The sequence below is a fragment of the Pogonomyrmex barbatus genome, unplaced genomic scaffold (genome assembly GCF_055798465.1).
Source record: "Pogonomyrmex barbatus isolate J1 unplaced genomic scaffold, ASM5579846v1 scaffold18, whole genome shotgun sequence".
In the NCBI taxonomy this organism is placed as follows: Eukaryota; Metazoa; Arthropoda; class Insecta; order Hymenoptera; family Formicidae; genus Pogonomyrmex; species Pogonomyrmex barbatus.
This window is the reverse complement of record NW_028297114.1, coordinates 6,255,802-6,274,289: the sequence shown is the minus strand read 5'-3', so window position 1 is coordinate 6,274,289 and position 18,488 is coordinate 6,255,802. Positions and strand designations below refer to the sequence as shown.

At 33.5% G+C, this 18,488-nt stretch overlaps 3 protein-coding genes across 7 annotated transcripts; 2 read left to right on the top strand and 1 right to left on the bottom strand.

Moving 5' to 3' along the window:
* Positions 1-266: 266 nt before the first annotated feature.
* Positions 267-18,309, bottom strand: LOC105431809 (uncharacterized). Of its 5 annotated transcripts, none has more exons than XM_089074906.1 (20): positions 18,168-18,309; positions 11,325-11,490; positions 10,796-11,034; positions 10,442-10,551; positions 10,247-10,352; positions 9,725-9,954; positions 9,266-9,650; positions 8,785-9,191; positions 7,897-8,189; positions 7,630-7,793; positions 7,314-7,559; positions 6,405-7,002; positions 6,072-6,189; positions 5,890-5,992; positions 5,666-5,774; positions 5,517-5,572; positions 4,891-5,089; positions 4,572-4,719; positions 4,328-4,430; positions 267-400 (listed from the first exon to the last, which is right to left on the bottom strand). In XM_089074906.1, the coding sequence occupies exons 2-20, from the start codon at positions 11,401-11,403 to the stop codon at positions 392-394; spliced, it is 3,702 nt and encodes a 1,233-aa protein (XP_088931032.1). In that variant the 5' UTR covers positions 11,404-11,490; positions 18,168-18,309; the 3' UTR covers positions 267-391. The 5 variants fall into 5 exon arrangements, with proteins under 5 accessions (XP_088931032.1, XP_088931034.1, XP_088931031.1 ...); XM_089074908.1 differs by lacking the exon at positions 267-400 and adding an exon at positions 2,951-3,426 and having other exon boundaries at positions 4,315-4,430; XM_089074905.1 differs by lacking the exon at positions 267-400 and adding an exon at positions 4,210-4,258.
* Positions 707-1,432, top strand: LOC148937014 (uncharacterized). The gene is made up of 2 exons (XM_089075006.1): positions 707-738; positions 829-1,432. The coding sequence occupies exons 1-2, from the start codon at positions 707-709 to the stop codon at positions 1,430-1,432; spliced, it is 636 nt and encodes a 211-aa protein (XP_088931132.1).
* On the top strand, positions 12,695-17,596 carry cpa (F-actin-capping protein subunit alpha). Its single transcript, XM_011646253.3, has 3 exons — positions 12,695-13,282; positions 14,077-14,326; positions 14,397-17,596. Exons 1-3 carry the CDS (start codon positions 13,082-13,084, stop codon positions 14,813-14,815), a joined length of 870 nt encoding a protein of 289 aa, XP_011644555.1. The 5' UTR covers positions 12,695-13,081; the 3' UTR covers positions 14,816-17,596.
* Positions 18,310-18,488: the final 179 nt, after the last annotated feature.

Sequence of the window (18,488 nt, the reverse complement as noted above, 5' to 3'; positions counted from 1 at the left end):
GTTGAGATCTATTTGCGTATTGAATCTGTTACAATGTACAGTGCTGCAAGTTAATTATTTAACGTTTTAGAAAATGAAGAATGTCGTGTTCAATTATAGAAAAATTAATTTAAAAACAAATAATTAAATTAACAATAATTGTTATTTCAATTGCACTTTTTGAAATATTAAAATACTTTGCATGCGCTACTTATTCCCTAATTCCCTTATTTTTATTCTTTATTTGACTGTTTGTTAATTTTGTTAATTTTATTAATTTTTATAATACAGCCGTTCATGAAGTAAGCGCAATGAGAGCACCAATCAGCATTGCGGTGAAAAGGTAACCATAAACTTTGAGAGATTTGAGACTTTCGAGTTTCAATGTTAACATGCCTTTTTCAAAAGAGAATTATGCCATCTGCAAATAAAAAAATCTTAAGTTGGCAAATAACTTTTCCGTGTGAATACGCCTTCAATCTAATGAAGAGATTCACAACAAAACGAGATCGGCGAGAAGACAGCATCATTTACGTGTTGATTATCGAACAAATGTTTATCTACAGATTTATCAATGCGGTTACGAGAAAAAGATTATTCAATTTTATGGCTTTGCCAATATAGACGAATACTATTCGCTATCGCTTGAGTTACAATTAAAATATAAATCTCGAAAAACGAAAGTAAAAATAAGTTTTTTCTTGTATGAGTAACAAATGCTCTGTAAATGATACTAAAGAACAGAAACGAACGCTACAGGTATTCTTGATGCTATATATTTTTGGCAGGTATTTGTCGTAATTTTATTACGATGCGTGTACATAAAAGCTCCTGTTTATGATCACACAGGTTTATCATGATTATACCATTACTAATCAAAATAATATGCAATGACATATCTGTCGTACAATCAATTATTGCGAAGGATTCTTTCCGCACAGAAAATAATAATGCGTACAAAAATGGAATGATAATAAAAAGATCAAATTTGAACAAGCAAACTTTTAATGAAAGACCCGAAATGAAAAATGAAAATCTAAATTTGAAAGCTACGATTGATGAACAAAAAAGAATTAAATCCTTAGCTCAGAAAATGGCAAACGAGGCTCTTGGATCGCTACAACTACAACGTACTATGAAGAAGTTGACAAATCTAAGTAGATTTTCACATCATCATTCTAGAAGAGTGAAAGATTTACCAGTAAATCACATAAATAGAGAATCAACAGTAAGTACACGAAAAACGAATACATTTTTGAAACACAATAAAAAACTAAAGAAAAAGAAAAATAAGCATAGCATAAGAAGACGGCACAAAGAACATCCTTGGTTACGCAATCCAGATCATATTAAGGTGAATAAGAAAAAGATTTTGTTATGTAAAAATATTCTTTGTTTTAAGTTAAGACTTGATTTAATGTTACATTTATTGTTTAGAAGAAACAGAAAATAAATCTGCCTGTTAATATTAAAGTGAAGCAAAATAATGCAAATACAGATATGTTAAATTCAATGATAAAAAATAATGTTGCTGAACGAAACTTTGTAACTAAAAATGACGATATTTTAAAACACAATTTTGCAAGTTCTTCGAGGCAAAGACATCAAAAGATCAACGAATTATCACCAAACGAAAAGATGATTGCACTACAAACAATCACAAAAAAGAAAGTGTCTGGCGATCAAGGAATTGACGATTCCAAATATTATAATGACGATATCGCCGAACCTATTAAAACACAATTGAAAGAAGATGAAACAGAAATTGAAAACGATAGAATTCTTAGACAAATCTCAAACAGTTCTGCCTTTGGCAGTAATCCACGATTCAGGAATCGTTCGCAATTCAAGCGGCATTTCACAGAGGGAGATTCCAACGACAAGGATTTAACTTATGATTATGAATTATTAAAACCTTGGGAGACTGGTCGTTCTGTTATCGCTCAAGCAAATGAAAATAATATTGATTACGCGCCTACAAATTTGCCAATGTTAATCGAGCAGAAAATCAATCCAGGAAATCTATATTACATTCCTGAAAAAATTCAAAAAGATTTGGCATTTAATCAGTATCAAGTATCAGATATCAATCGGCCTAAAGAAAGCATATATATCAATGGGATGGAATCTTCTAGCGACAATTTTATTAATCCTGATCTTGATCTGATTCTCACTACCAGCGCGGATATCATTCTCAACCCGCAGATCCAAGACAAACAGATTCCTGAAGATATGCTACAATATCAAAATAAAATAATGAATGTTCCTCGTTTGTATATAAATTCAAGTATTAGACCGGAAATGAGCGAACCTGAAGAAGTGAAAGTGCTTTATTCCGGTGCTTCGATAAACACACCGCACATTCTTCGTAAAATTCCAGGTACTTCAAATATATATGTCGCCGAGAAGGATGCTGGACCTGCAATAGCGTCTTTATCTAATGATTACGTTCATCCTGTTCCCACAAGGCAAACTATGCATAAAATCATTGATCATGCTTGGGTTCCTTCTCAGTCTGTTGAAAGTCGACCAATAGAAAATGTTGTAATCCCCAATCGAGAGAGTGAAATCGGACAGGGTTGGTACAACGATGGTCAAAAACAAGCATTGATCAAGGAAGATCATAAGGCGGCTCGAATTTTCCACGAACAATTCCAAAATGATGATAGCGTGAACGAAGAAATAAACAAGATACACGATAATCTCGCATCTAATACGATCGCAGTGAGGGCAACGGAAGAGATTCAACACGCAAATGTTTCTGCAACGTTGAACGAAACCAAGGAAGTTGCCAATCAGATACTGCAGAAGATTGTCGACGAATTAGAGGAAATTAAATCAGATCGAGCGATTGAGAATGAGCAGATAGAAGGTTATTGTATATTACAAATTATACACACACACACACACACACATATATATATATATATATATATATATATATATATAAAATTAAATATATTGATTTTTGAGTATTTAATATCAAACATTAACATTAACGTTAAAGTTGTTTTGAGAATGTATGTACTTCTTATTAACAAGTAATAGATTCGTATTTGTTTCAAAGAAAAATAAAGTCACTTTAAATTTCTAATTAACTCTACTAATAAAATTAAAATTTATTTACTTTAAGAATCTAATACAGGATTTAATATTAAAGAAACATATTGCCAAATATTCGATATAATTAATCGTATTCACTCGAAACAGGCTTGCCTTGTAAGATATCGGGTTCGTGGGTAACTACCCAGGGCGGAATGCGGATCGACATGAAAGTTAGTAATCGCACTATAAATGTAACACTTGCGAAATTATCACCTCCGCCCACTCATCAAGGTTTGCTGGATCCTACATGGAACTTGACTGGATATGCCCCGTTCGCAGTGGGTGGACCGTTCTCCTTGCTTGCTATCGACAATCGTACAAAGTCTCTGGCGGTATTTGCAGGTATAATACGCAATCGAATAAATTAGTTTTTTCACATTCGATAAATGTTACCCGCAAGATACTAGTCAAAACTTTTAAAAAAGATTTATAATGATACACGTAGGTGCGTGTAGAGTATGCCAAGGTATCGATACGATAGTAGGTATTTGGTCGATCGCCCACAATCCGCAAGATTGCAGGGATTTTCAGATAGCTACAAATGTCTACAACGACATATTTCGCCGCACTAAACTATCTTCAGAAATAAAAAGACAATACCGAGGGCTCGTGCGATTATTTCAGAAAGATAAAAGGGACAACGAAACCACGACCGAGATTTCGATGAATAGTATGGTACAGCAAAATAATACTTTGCAACAAAATAATACACTGCAGCAATATAAAGAAAAGAAAAAGATTTAGATATTTTAATAAAAATGTAAGGAACTAATAGAATGAAGATCAATAAATTGAGCAGAAAATTCAGCGCGTGGCTAAAAGTACGAAGCATTTTTTTACGTACAATAACAGCAATAATTTATATAAACTCCAAAAAGTGCAAACTTTGTGTTCTTTAAAGATTAATAAATGTATTAATACTTATCAATATGACATTACAACATAATTTAATGTACTAGAAAGTATGTAGACAATTTTGAATAAATTTTCATTCGTGTATTTGATTAGAAGTTTAATTCTTCTTCTCGATTCAAAATATTAATCTTTGAACTTTGATTCAATCATCTCTTGATTAATCTAAATACTCGTACATTCATCTCTAAAATTGCTGTTATAATTGATCTATTTATTTTGGTAAACATTGTCTAATGGCATTCAAACCCGATACAGCAATCTATAATAAATTTAAATTTGACAATTAATATTAAATCGTAATTTTCATAAAAAGATGATTTACGTGTACCTTCAGCGATCCAATATGTCTATTTCGATTATTCCTGATCGGCAATAATATATGTTTGTACTCATTATCAAGTGCGTATTGTTTTAAATTAAAAGATGCGTAACTAGAAGGAAGGAAAGCAATTACCAAATATTAAATTAAAAATTATCTGTCGTATTTAAAGGAAAGTGCTAAGGAAAGCACTATTTATTTTTACATACTGACTTTAAATAAAACATTTTAAATAAAATGAATTGTTATTTACCCGACTTCTTCGCAATCTTTAATTTCTCTTTCTTGTGGTAATGGTTCGCTAATAACAGTAAAATTGATATTTGGACTTGTAACTTCAGCCAACATGGCACACAATTTTTCTTTTTGTATGGGATGTGTTGTTTCATTTACCCAAAATTCTGAAATTATAAGTCTGCTTATTTATATCGTAAATTTAAATATGATATGTAATTTTTCTCGCTTATAATCAACATATTTAGCATATAAACTTATAATTAGCATATTTAAAGATATGAATCTTTTTACGAAGCAAGAATATTTATTTCTACATATATAAATAAAAGACGTACTTTTCTTATAATTAAAGACCATTTCTTGATTAGCTGTTTTTGGTTTCATCACGGAAACAGTCTCCATATCTTCGCCACGATTATCGAGGAAGGAATATTCAATGTAAAGCAACTGTATCTCATCGTCTTGCATGATGTTACTGTCAGCAAAAAGCTGCATGCTCAATATCTCTATGATTATCGCATCCTTTTCATTGTGCTAAAAAGAAGCAGAAGCACATTAAATTACATATATATCATACATATATATATATATAAAAATTGTATTTTATATGCTTCTGAAAACTATTTTTAAATATCTTTTCCATCAGAAGTGTGCTGGTATACTATACGCTAACTTATCATTAAAATATCCCGTTCTAAAATATGACGATTTATTGCAATAATTTCATAAATTTATAAATGATATGTTTTCAAGCCGAATTTTATTATATCTTATCTTGCAAATTTCGATTTATTCCATTTAATGAAAAATTGGATAAAAAATTAAAATTAGTTAGACTAAAGTTTAATTTGTTGGATCCATTTAATTTTCATAATCATTTAAATAACTAAAAAAATTTATAATTATAATCCAGCACTCTTCGTGGAGCATCTCAAATACAACTAATAGGACAGTTTCGTACGCGAGTAGAGATGTCATTTCGGTAATCCTGCGCGTCCATGTTTAACGACTTATCTCCTGCAAGTGTTTTTGGGCGACTTTATTTTAGTACCGAGCAATGTTATTCAATTGATATGTATGAATGCAAACATAATTAATTACTAATTGTACCGGCAAAAATCAGCAGACTCCTCTGCTTGTACTTCTCCCAGTTTATATCCGAGAGAATTTCGCCCATGTCGAATATCGAGCTGGTTGTTCCTTTGAGCAACGAAATGCCCTGAATACATCCGGAATCTCGATAATTTTCATAGAACGCTCTTACTATTTCATATCTCTTACTATCTCATATAATCGCGTGAACTTTTACCATAACATTGCTTAACGTATCTTACATTCGCGAGTAGTGTCCTAAACTCGATCATGCTCGGTGAATCCGTCGTCGCATTATTTTCCTCTCTTTCCTTACTTTTATCCAGAATTTCTTCGGAATCTGAACTAATTAAAGTTTTACACAACTTTTTTGAATTACGAAATTAAAGTATAAGAAAACACAACAAAAGCGAAGAAATCCTACTTTTGTACTGCAATTTCTTCTTCAGTTTCTTTTATCTTGTTGATGCGCAAAGATAATTCTTTATCGTTTTCATCCGAATTTTCAGCATCGAAAACCGCCCAGTATTGGAAATCTGCATCTAGTTTCGATAACTTGACGTTAGTTTTCTAATCGAATGTTTTTCCATACGCATATTTAATTAATAATTTAATAAAAAATTTTAATTCCTCGAGATATAATATTTGTAAAATTGGATTAATTCATCAAAATGTAATATTTGTATATTAATTATTGTTCTGTTGTTAACGGCATATAATTTTGATTATACAATTGCAAAAGTTACTTGAGTCTAACCATTAGGTTGGATGTCTCGAGCCGTTGAATCTTTGGATACCAAATCATCTTTTAATTGCTGATTGTTAAATGGTACCACATCAATTATTTGTTTCGGAGGCCATTCAGAAGGAATTTCCTTAGCTTTATCAATTATGTCCTTTTCTGCTGAAGGCACGTAATGAATATCTTTCAACGAATTTAAGCCGCATTGCTTCTTAAAGGCTTCAACCATGTCCACGTTGCAACTTAACCGAACCCATAGCGACAGTTGACCAAAATTCATGCCGAAGAAAGAAGAAATGACGCTGTTTACGGGAACGATATAATGCAATTTATTCTGTGGATAGTCCAAAATATCCTTGATGGAAACCTTTGCTCGGGCAAAAGTATAGCTGGTATTATCTTGACGAATAATGTTCACTCGGAAGATAAGATATTCCGATAGCACATTTTTGAAAAAAGAGAAGAGATCCGTTATGTGATATACAGAGGACGAATTGAAAATTAAATTTGGACACTTCATTCTTGGAGTATAAGCGGTCTTCTCACCCCAAACGTCCCAGCTGACATAAACGTGACATATACATATGTCTTCTTCGTCCGGGATTCTTGCGACCTAATAATCTCAACAAATATACTAAAATCATGTTTTTTGAAATAAAAAATAAATAATTGACTATTAGACAAATCAATATTTGATGAAAAATGATCTATCTGTTAATGAGTTTTTTATGGAATTATAATATTAAAATGTGATTTTGTTTCATGAAAGAAAAAGACAATATAAGATAATAATATTCAAGTAAATAAAGAGAAATTTACCAATAAAAAATAAAATGATTAATTATAAAAACTTATTCTAATTAATAACTTATTTTAATTCGTATATATTATATACAAAGTCTTTATCAGACTTCATTTACTAACCGATGTAGAAAGCTGCAGTCGCGAAATATGAATCTCAACGAGACCTTGCTTGTCAGTAATTAATAAAGGGAAAGATTCGGCTGAGCATAATGGTAACTTCACGCTGTCTAAATGTTTGACTTTGCAGTGTAACTTTTGCTTCTCCTGCAAGGACAGTAGATCCTTTGCTTTGCGCAAATGACATGTCAAATTACATCTAGGATAACGCGGTGATTTTAATCTTTTTAGCTTTATCATTTTTTCTGCCTAAATAAAACCATTAATGTTACATATTATAATTTGATACTTGACATAGAAAATCATTGCAGTTGCTTACGCAAAAATCTTTACTGATATCTCGATACGATAATTTTCTGTAGTTTTCGTGAATCGTAGGAAAGGAAAAAACATCAAACATGTCTTTTATCGATGAATCAATATTTCTCGTTGAGATATTTGCAGATTTTGTTTCGCATGCTGGATCACAATTTTCGGAAGTAGCTGATTAAAAAGCACAGGCCATGCAACGAGGTTTCGATTTTAAACAATTTTTAACTTTCAATTATGATAAAATTTCAGATTATCATGATATAATAATTATTACCAAAATCTTTTGTTGTTTCAGTAAAATGATTTTGTTTAATATTGCTGGTGGTTATCAAATTAGAAATATTATTGTTAACGTCAATTAGGAGATCCTTATTTGCAGATAGTTGATGGTTAAGAGATTGTTTTTCGTCGACATCAATAAACAGTATAAATTCTTGCAAAACATCAAATAAAATCAATAACATTTGACCTAATGTTGTATTCGAATTTTTCAAATACATCAGTCTCTTTTGTAAGTTCTCCTGTACAAGATGTGATCCATCATATTGAGAGGACACTTCCTTTTCGCTGTAATAGATATTAATGATATTATAATACATAATCATTTTCTAATTTTTTACTATCAATATTATTAAAAGATATAAAAGACAAAACTAAGTTAAATATATAATCGTTATAGAACCGTCATATTATAATAGCACATGTTGTATAAAAAGTTATTACAATTGTACACTTTTTAAAATAAATAGGATATATAAAATATATGTAATGTCCTATATTTTATAACGTCAAAAAATTTGTTTCGTAGATTTGTGAACACACGAGGCTTTTTATAATATAAAGTAATTAATTTACTTTACGGCACAAGAAGTGTAAAACATAAAATACTAATTACAATTATTAAATAAAAGGAATTTGTAGAAAAAAATCTGATTAAAAAATAAACATACGTCACTCAAAATATATAAGCATACATATATAAATATAAACAAGAGCATAGACACAATATTTAATCAATTTTCTCATGAGAAGTTTGTACTTACTATATAACATTAAAAATGCTATATTTATAAAATATATATTTACTATTAGTACCGAACAGTAGAGTCTCTGTCAACAATTAGAATCACCGAAGAGTAGCTTCTCGAGAGGTACGACTTGCCTGTGCCTCTGAGCTACGTCCAAAATGTTCGCGTATTCTTCTTTCGAAGCGATCTTCGACGCATCCAAAGGTGTGTTAATTTGTGCCTGATCTAGCAGCTTTAGTATTTTTTCTCGGGATAAAACATTTGTGCCATTTGCTTCCTGATATTTCCATTCCTTCAACGGCGACTGCAACGATGCCTTGCCCTCATTATTTGACATTGTCATTGTACTCTGCTCCTTTATGTTAACCTTAACAATCATCGTCTGCACTGATTTATCCACCAATTGCCAATTTTCACGAGTGTTACTGACGGTTTTCTCCAGCTGTGTAATTTTATCATACATTTCGCAACATTTCTTGCATTGTTCCACATCCGACGATATCGTTATTGTATCGCGTTTTTTATTTTGCGTACGAAAAGACTGCAAGTATCGTAATACAGGAAATTAGTCAAGCATTAAATAATTTCTAAAGTATAAATAGCATGTATACTAACCGCTAATTGTACTGTTAATGTATCAATGTTTACTTGCAATTCTTGAAATTTTGCAAGTAATCTCTCATTTGTAGCTTTTAACATTGCAATATTAGCTTGCTCATTGTTAAACGCAATTTTTAAAGTCTGCTGATCGTGAGCATCATTAGTAAATCTTTTTTTTAATTCAACATTCTCCAATTCAACTTGCCCATATTTCGAGGTAAGCGTGATAAGTTCGTTATTATGCTGTTGTAATATTTTAATTTCATTCATAAGATCTCGTATTTGTTCGTCTTTCTCGCGTAAGTTAAATTGTGAGGTCTTCGCTTTCAACATTTGATCGTCGATCTCGGCTATGCGTGTTCTCTCCGAGCTAAGAACAGCTGCAATCTCCTGATTATTCCTAATAAAATAATAAGTTTTCAAATTAATGCGATTATATGTATTAAAGAAGATAGAAAGTGATAATGAGTCTACCTCGTCGTTTGTTCAATGGTTGTCTTCAAATCGTTAATTTCAGCAGTCAGTTCGGTATTCTTCTCTTGACTCGTTATTAATTTATCGTTCAGCTGTTTCATTTGTCGCCACACTCGTATATATTCTACATTTTCCGCCACCTTCTCCCTCTGATTATTAGTTAAATGTTCCAGCTCTTTCTCTAATTCTGCTATACGACATGCCATATCTTTCTTTTGTGCCTCCAATTTCTGCGAACAAAAGTCGGACGCTAAGTAGAAATTATGGCGCATAACATTAATAACGAGCAAGCATGCGTATTCGCGAAGCTGTGTAATCACCCGGACATAATATCATGCAATGGAGCTTGTACAACAATATTTTATATCTCTTGTATTTCATATTTCAAATCATTTTACAAATTCACTTTTATCTGTTCACGAAATACGACAATGTGCTGTGCGACAATAATGTAACGACGATGTAAAATAGAATAATGTGCGATGTGTGTGAACATCTCGGATTTATTCAAGCTAATTTTACCTCGATTTTAATGAGGTAATTTTGCATGTCGTTATCATCGTCACCTGCTGCGATCCTGCACTGACAGGGTGGTACTCTCACGCGGTTGTTCTCACTTCGGCACGTCCTAAAGGGAGTCGGATTCAGTATTTCAATGCGCCGCGGTATAATGAATCATAGCACACACGTGTACGCATCATAGCCACATATACTTACACGAGCCCGGAAGACGATGGCCTAACGAGATTACGGCTGCGCGACGACGACCTACCGCTCATCGTGTGACTCAACAATTGATTCCTCATCACGGCGATTTTCTCCTTCAGCTGAAACAATATTTCAATTAATATATCAGAATATCCATGTGTTAGAATTAAATCACATAGTCTTTCGCACGTATATTAATTTCGCTAAAAAGATATTGTGATATAATCTAATAATATCCATGCTATACAGATGGAATATGGACTTTGTTCTTCCCGAAGAATCCCGTGGAAGAATCCCGTTATCGTGTCGTGCATATAGACACATAGAAGAAAAAAAGAATCGCCGTTACTTGAAGCAGTCTACCTTGGTATTTTCGAGCTCCAAAGCGGCCGTTCTATTCCTATCGTCGGCGATATCTAATGCTAATCCGTACGCTCTCGAATTATTAGCCAGTCTAATCAGCTTTGTGCCCAGTCGTTTAATCTTGTCTTCCTGACAATTGGACAATTTCTTCAGATTACTCACTTCATCGAGTAAACGTAGATACTTGTCCTCCAGTTGATAGCGATCGAGCTTGCAAACGAGATGACGTTCCCTAGGATCTTTCGATATATAAAAATTATTCATACATTACACGTCATCGCACAGAAAATAAAAAAGACTAAATATAACAAGATAGAATAAATAAAATAAAATAAAAATTTGCATAATATTATCATCAATTTCAATTGTATAACATCACGCAGGGAAAGATTTAAGCTCATGTTTGAAGCAATCATATAGGAAATGTGGCTACAAATCATAATCAGGAGCATCGAACAATTGGCTATAAATTATTTAACCAGTGGCTATAAATTACTTAACTAATTGTGATAGATACAAATGGACAAACCTATGACACTGATGATCGTATCCGCGCTACAGGAGCCTTCCTTTACGGGCAAGATGTCACGGTTCGGATCGTCTGCCATTTTTTTTCAATTCCGATCTGATGTGTCTCAAAAATGACAAGGAATATCGTTCAAAATCTCGGAACGTCGTTGATTGGCACACAGATGCTGAAAATTTGATACGCGACTTGGAATTAATACAATTTCTTCGCGGAACATTCCGAGAAAGGAATAAGAACAAACAATATGAAAGGAAATAGAGAGAGGTAAAAACAATCCTTCTGTCAGATCGTCGTTCCTCAAGTTTTCTCAAAATTTGCATTTACATTTACAAGTTATCTTTCGCGCTATCCTCGTTGGAACAACACGATTATTTCTCCAAGCGTCGTATCATTTGCACGAGAATAATTAAACGTACCTAGTCGATTTTGTTCCATTACCGATTTACGGACAAGAGAATTCGAGTGATCGACGTTTTGCGATTCTACGCTAATTTCGTCGGTAATAAACGACGATTCACCAATGAAAACTGCAATCCATGCAAATGTTTCTGCGTTTTTTCCCTTTCCGCGAGAGGAATGTCAAAGAGACTGTACTGACGTTTGCATAAATAGCAGAGATAAATGTACTTGAATGATAATCAAATCGAGAGATTGTGTCGAATAATTATTATAAAGTATTATTAAGCAATAATATATTATTTTTCTATAAAATAAAAAAATAAACGTAGAATACAATGATATGATAATGTAGTATTATTTTTTTATCATATTATTCTACGTTATAGATAGAAAGATAACGAGCCCGTTTGAGAATAATATATGCTGAGCACAATGACAATTATCACTGGTTATCATTGCCAGATTCCAGATAAACACCGCATGCTATCTGTTTTGCCTGAGAAGGATTTTTCCAAGGGTGTGATTCATCCTCACTCGATGTGAATCATCTCCATGATATAAAGTTTGAAAAGCAGCAGGAAATATTGTGAAAAAATATTGGAAAAGTAGAGGAATTTAATGAGTAAAAGATGGATGGAAAAGAAAATACGCAGTATCTGAAAGGAAAATTATTTCATTTTTCTTCTTTCTCTCCCTCTCTTTCTCTAAATGTAAAATTATTCAGTATTACTCTTTCCAAATAATCAGAGTGAATGGCTGTTATAAAAATGATAAATTCAGAAAATTAAAGCGAAACTAAATGCGAAAAATTTATATCACAAGTATACACAAAAACAAGAGGTTGTGTCGACGTAAAATTTGCCAAATTTTCTAAATAAAACTTATCCGAGATTGTTGCTAAAAGGTTCAATTAGTTTTCGCGCTATGATGTCCAATTAACCGACAGAAAGTTTTTCGGCAACAGGCAAGCATGTTTTTCCATAGAAACGCGAACGAGGGAAGGAGAATAATATGTCGAAATGCGCGGAAAAATTCAAACGTGCGGAAATTACGTGCTGCTTCCAGAAAATGGAATCTGAAAGGAGAGAAAAAGAAATGAAAGAAGGAAGAGAGGAAGGAAAGACAGATCTAACCGTGTCACCCGGTATACTCGGCACCGCTGTCAGCGGTACCACGACACGAGACACGAGACGCGATCCAGAGGAGAGATCCAACACAACCTGACCTCGTCCGTGACCACCGTACCGTACCCTCGCTTTTGACATCGCTGACGGTGGTGGCGGTGGTGGCGGTGGTGGCGGCGACGGTGGTGGTAGCGGCGGTGGCGGCGGAGTGTGCGTGCCAGTGGGAAAGGTAAGATGGCGGCGGACGGAGATGCGGTGATTCCGGATCAGGAAAAAGTGCGAATAGTCTCGGATTTTATATTGCACTCGCCGCCGGGCGAGTTCAACGAGGTGTTCAACGACGTGAGGGTCCTGCTGAACAACGACAACCTGTTGAAGGAGGGCGCGTCCGGGGCCTTCGCTCAGTACAACAAGGACCAGCTCACGCCTGTTAAGGTACATATCATCATCGCTGCCGCCGTCGTCGTCGTCGTCGTCATCATCGTCATCAACATCATCATCATCACTATAGGTGGCCGTCGGCGATGTCGCGTACGCCGATCTCCCTTGGTCTCCCTCCGCAGCTTGACTCGCGGGGTACGCGGCTCGCGCCCTTGGCGCCCTTTCGCACGTTCGTCCTCGTTTCCTTTTAAGTGTGCCTATCGATTCCGAAAGCCCGCGAGGCGCGACCACGGTGACCTTACACGCGTTCTCTCTCTCTCTCTCTCTCTCTCTCTATCCGCTTTGCATCATCGAATCCTCCGGGAATCCGTGCGCGGGTGACGTTGGCTCCGGCTTCAGGCATCGCCACGCGACGACATCCCCCCCGTTTCTCACGCCACCGGCTCGAACATTCGGTATAACTTCTCGAGCAGGTTATAGAAATTTGATATCCTGAGCTAAAAGTGGAACATCGCGTCTGTTCTCTGATAATCTCTAATGTATGAATGAAAGCTGTTTCTTTTCTCCTTCTCCTTTTTATAATAAAACGTTATCTTGACGTCGGTATATTTTAGAAACTATCATAATTCAGCAAAGGTTAGATATCGCTTGTGCGTAATGCCCAGAAGCAATGCCTTTTTGTTATCTCTCCTTTTATTTATAGTTCATTTTAGAATATAAATTCTAGATTTACATCTATGTTTCATTTTTCAAATAGTATAAATGCGTACCATTAGTAAATTAATTCAGAAGAATAGATATGTAAAATAAATGATATATTGAAGTTCTTTTCTTTTTTCTCTATATAGATAGAAGGAAGTGATCATCCAGCGCTCATAACAGAACACAATGATTTGGGTTCTCAAAGGTTTTATGATGCGCGGAGTAAGCAAAGTTTTAAATATGATCATTTGAGGAAGGAGGCTCAAGATTATGAGTCTTATGAACCAGATCCCATAGCGGAACCTTGGAGATCAGCCCTTCAAGAAGAAATAACGAACTATACTCAAAATCATTATAGACATGGTGCTTGCTCAGTTTTTGGAAAATCCCTTGGAGGTAATTACTGATCAATTGTTTAAGTAAATCAAGATGTCATATATGATTTTTATGTTTGATTTTTATGTAGGAAACATAACATTAACGGCGTGCATAGAAGATCATCAGTTTCAACCTAAAAATTTTTGGAATGGCCGTTGGCGTTCAGTGTGGACCGTTAGTTTCACCCCAAATTCGGGTAACGCCGAACTGAGAGGTAGTCTCAAAGTACAAGTACATTATTACGAGGATGGAAATGTACAATTGGTCAGTAGCAAAGACGTAAAGGAGAGCCTCCCAATCTCCAACGAAAAACAAACGGCAAAGGATTTAATACGGTTTGTCGAGGAATCCGAAAACGATTATCAAACGGCAATTTCCGAAAACTATCAAACAATGTCTGACACTACCTTTAAGGCACTGCGAAGGCAACTGCCAGTAATGCGAACAAAAATTGACTGGAACAAAATTGTGTCGTACAGTATTGGCAAAGAGCTTAAAAGTCAATAGAAATAGATTTTTTTATATAATAATATTAAAAGAAATAATTGAAAAAAAAAGCGCATTTTGCTGCATGAGTGAAGTCTGGAGGTGTGATGTGCATGGGAGCAAATTACAACACTATTAAATAACATCTGACTAGAGATATTCGACTCATGCATACCACTCAAGGTTCCTCTCGACTCCATATTGTATGTTGTTACAAGAAGCAATAAAAGAGGTCAACACTTTTGACGTTGTCAATTGTATCAAAAAATTAATTGAAAACATAATTTCTTCAAATAATTCTACATAAGTTTGTCATAGAATACTGCAATATTGAATAGCTTGATGAACATTATTTCTACATGCTAATCTTTGTAAAATCGAAAATTAATATTCGATGGTGGAATCTTTATATAAATCATGCTGTTTCTTCATTCCAACTGCACTCTTTCTTAAAATGATATCCGTGATGTTCGCGTTGTGCAGCATAGTGCAAGATATAATCTTTAACTTCGGATGAACGTGAAATCAATAATAAATCGAAGTAAAAGATTTATTCACTATTTATAATGGGGTAATGGGGATCCTTGCTCTTATGTTAAGTGATTGAACTGAAGTTGAATTTAATGTGTTGAATAGCTTGAGATTGCGAGACACAAATAGCGAAAATAAATTTAAACTATAATCATGTAGTTGTGAAGTAACGAGCAGATGGAGGCAGTTTTTCAATTGACACATATAAAACTTATAAAAATATTCCTACATATTTTATCAAAAATATAATAACATCAGTGATATAATTGCTTATTTATGTATATTTTTATTTATATGCATTTTTCTGGAAAATGTCATGTCATATATAATATATAAGAGAAATTAATGCACAATATTGTTGCACTCTGAGACACGTGAAGAGAAAAGAATCATTCAGCATGCTAGATCTACGATGACGATTGTTTGACAACAGAAAAGCTTGTTCTTTGAGAAACAAGATATACGACGAATCCTCAACTCAGCGTCACTCTAGTGCAAGCACAATATATATTCACTGAAGTTATTATCTTATTGATAATCTTCAATTCTTATTGATAATCAATAACTACATCGATCTGCTCTAGCATAATTTATCTGTCACTTGATGGTTCACCCTGACTCAAAGCAAAATAATTTTAATTATTTTATTATGGCATTGGCAGTTTATCCGATAATTAAATATTAAAGAGTATTATACATTTATGTTTTATGGTACGAATATAATTGTGGAACACGAATAGAGTCTGTATAAAAAATACTACATGGTAAAAAAAAAGTTTTTCTTACAGATGTGATGTGCGAATAAAGTAGCGAAATTGATAGTTTATATCAGGTATAAGGAAAATCTTTAGACTGATTCTCATTTTTTAAAAGGAAGACAAATCTGTAACGCTTAAATCTTAGATCACTTAAAGTCTCGATGACACATCTGTGTGCATTTAAAAAATTCAGATTAAAGAATGATATATATATATATATATATATATATATATATATATATATATTATATATATATCATTTTTTTTATATCCGAATTTTTATTATATATATAAATATATACATATATATACAATCTCTGATTATTATGTTACTTATCGATATAACATGCTGGGGCCATGGGTGATATCAAACGCATAATATATCAAATGTAATACCAAGACATTAGATGTGTCTATTCATGATTTGTCAGCCCGGTACGGAACCATTAAGTGTTCATTACCGCGTTCAATACATAAAGTACGAAAAACAAGGAAACATAACTTAACAGATTGGTGGGCAAGGCCTACTATTTTTATCCAACTTTACATTTCATAAAGGTATAAGTCTATATACATTTTTGTTAAAATGTATTGTTTTATATATGAGTATGTCTATTATATAATGGATACGTTGCAAAGTTTAATGAACTACTGAATGAAATAAATGTTAATCATTGCGCAACTTGGTTTCTAAATTAAATCACGTTAGAATAGCCGTCATGAAAGAATCATTCGAGTTCGAAAGCGAAAAGCGGAAAGTCTCTTGGTGCTATCGCTTACTACACATTACACAGCCAGACATTGTACGCAAAAAACGGAAACTAACAAAGTACATAATATATTGTACATTGTAGAATGTAGCCTATAGCCTGCTGGAGCCTTAATCTGTTCACTTTATGTTGGGGAATGGGGTGGGTATGGAGATTGGGTCTCGCGAAGAATATACTATGTACATATGTTATTTGGATGAATGAATGCGACGATGCGCGCACCATTTGACTCTTAATACAATAGGATTCGAAACATTGTATGTAATATTACTCATACTTTGTAAGTTACATCGTAATTCAAGGCATCATCTTTTCAGTCGTAATACAGCAGTTTGAAAGGGAAAGCAAAAGAGAAACGCAGATTCTTGCCATTGATACTTAAGAATGGTTAAACAAAAGTACGTATGAATAAAATACATGAACCGTTATACCTGTTAGAATACTAGGCGCGATAACAAAGTTACTCATGTAAATACAATCGCATTTACGCTACCTGGAGTCGTTGTTTGTATTACGTATGTAAATTACAAAATGGAGCGTTAGGATGTTTCGAATCTTGTCAAAACTTTACACGACATAGTTGCCTACGATATTGAAAACTAGGTATTACCTACAATCGAATGTATCGTAACATAACAAAACGCATGTCCTTATGTAAAAATTTAAACACAAAATACATTTATCAGTTAAATTATGTATTATTGAATGTTATGATTGATTAAATAAAGTGATATGACACTTTATACTCTCGCGTGTCTCAAGCTTGAAAATAATTCTCTTGTAAAAATGTATTATACGTACAAATTAAGTAACATCTAGCATACAATGAAGAATTATTTTAATAGATAATAGTTACATCATTTTTATGTAATGTATTTATTAATTCATTATTTTCTTTTTTCCTTCTTAAAAGCTTGTGTTTCTCCTATTAGAAATTTACGTGGAATTAAAAACTGTACCATCTAGATATATGTAAAAAAAATATATGTTCAAGGAATGTGAGAAGAATAGAGGACTACACAATTGAAAGAGAAAAGATATGTATATTATCTCAAGAAATTGTCACAAACATGCCACGATAAATAAGGATAAATACATCCGTAGAAATCGAACTATTCTGGCAAATATCATCTTTAATATTTTTTTTCTCTTTGTGCATCATGTGTAATAATTAAACAAGCTTAATTAATAAAATCATGTTTCTCTAGTGCGATTTGTTTGAGAGATCACGATTATTGTTGTTATTATTGGACTCGTATAAACAAAGATACTATTCTGCGATTTGAAGAATTTGCACAAGACAGAAATACGTACCTCGATTAACTTGTACTAGCCACTTACTGTACTCGATGTAAAATGTCAAAGGTGAATATTATTCCCAGACACATGATCTGACAAGAAGACACCGCGAAGTTGCCCCAAGCAATTTTGACGTTTGGAGGCAGCCATCTATGTTTACACACCGGCCGTTGCTAAATAGCAACCAAAGCGGTACGTGATTCCGTGGGTGCTACACTTTTCAACTCAGCTCTCTCATTTTTCGAACGAACCTCATTTCTATTTCGAAAGGCTTCGTTTAGCTATACCGATATGTCACATATGGGATAGTGGTATGATCGAAATGGTGGGGATTCC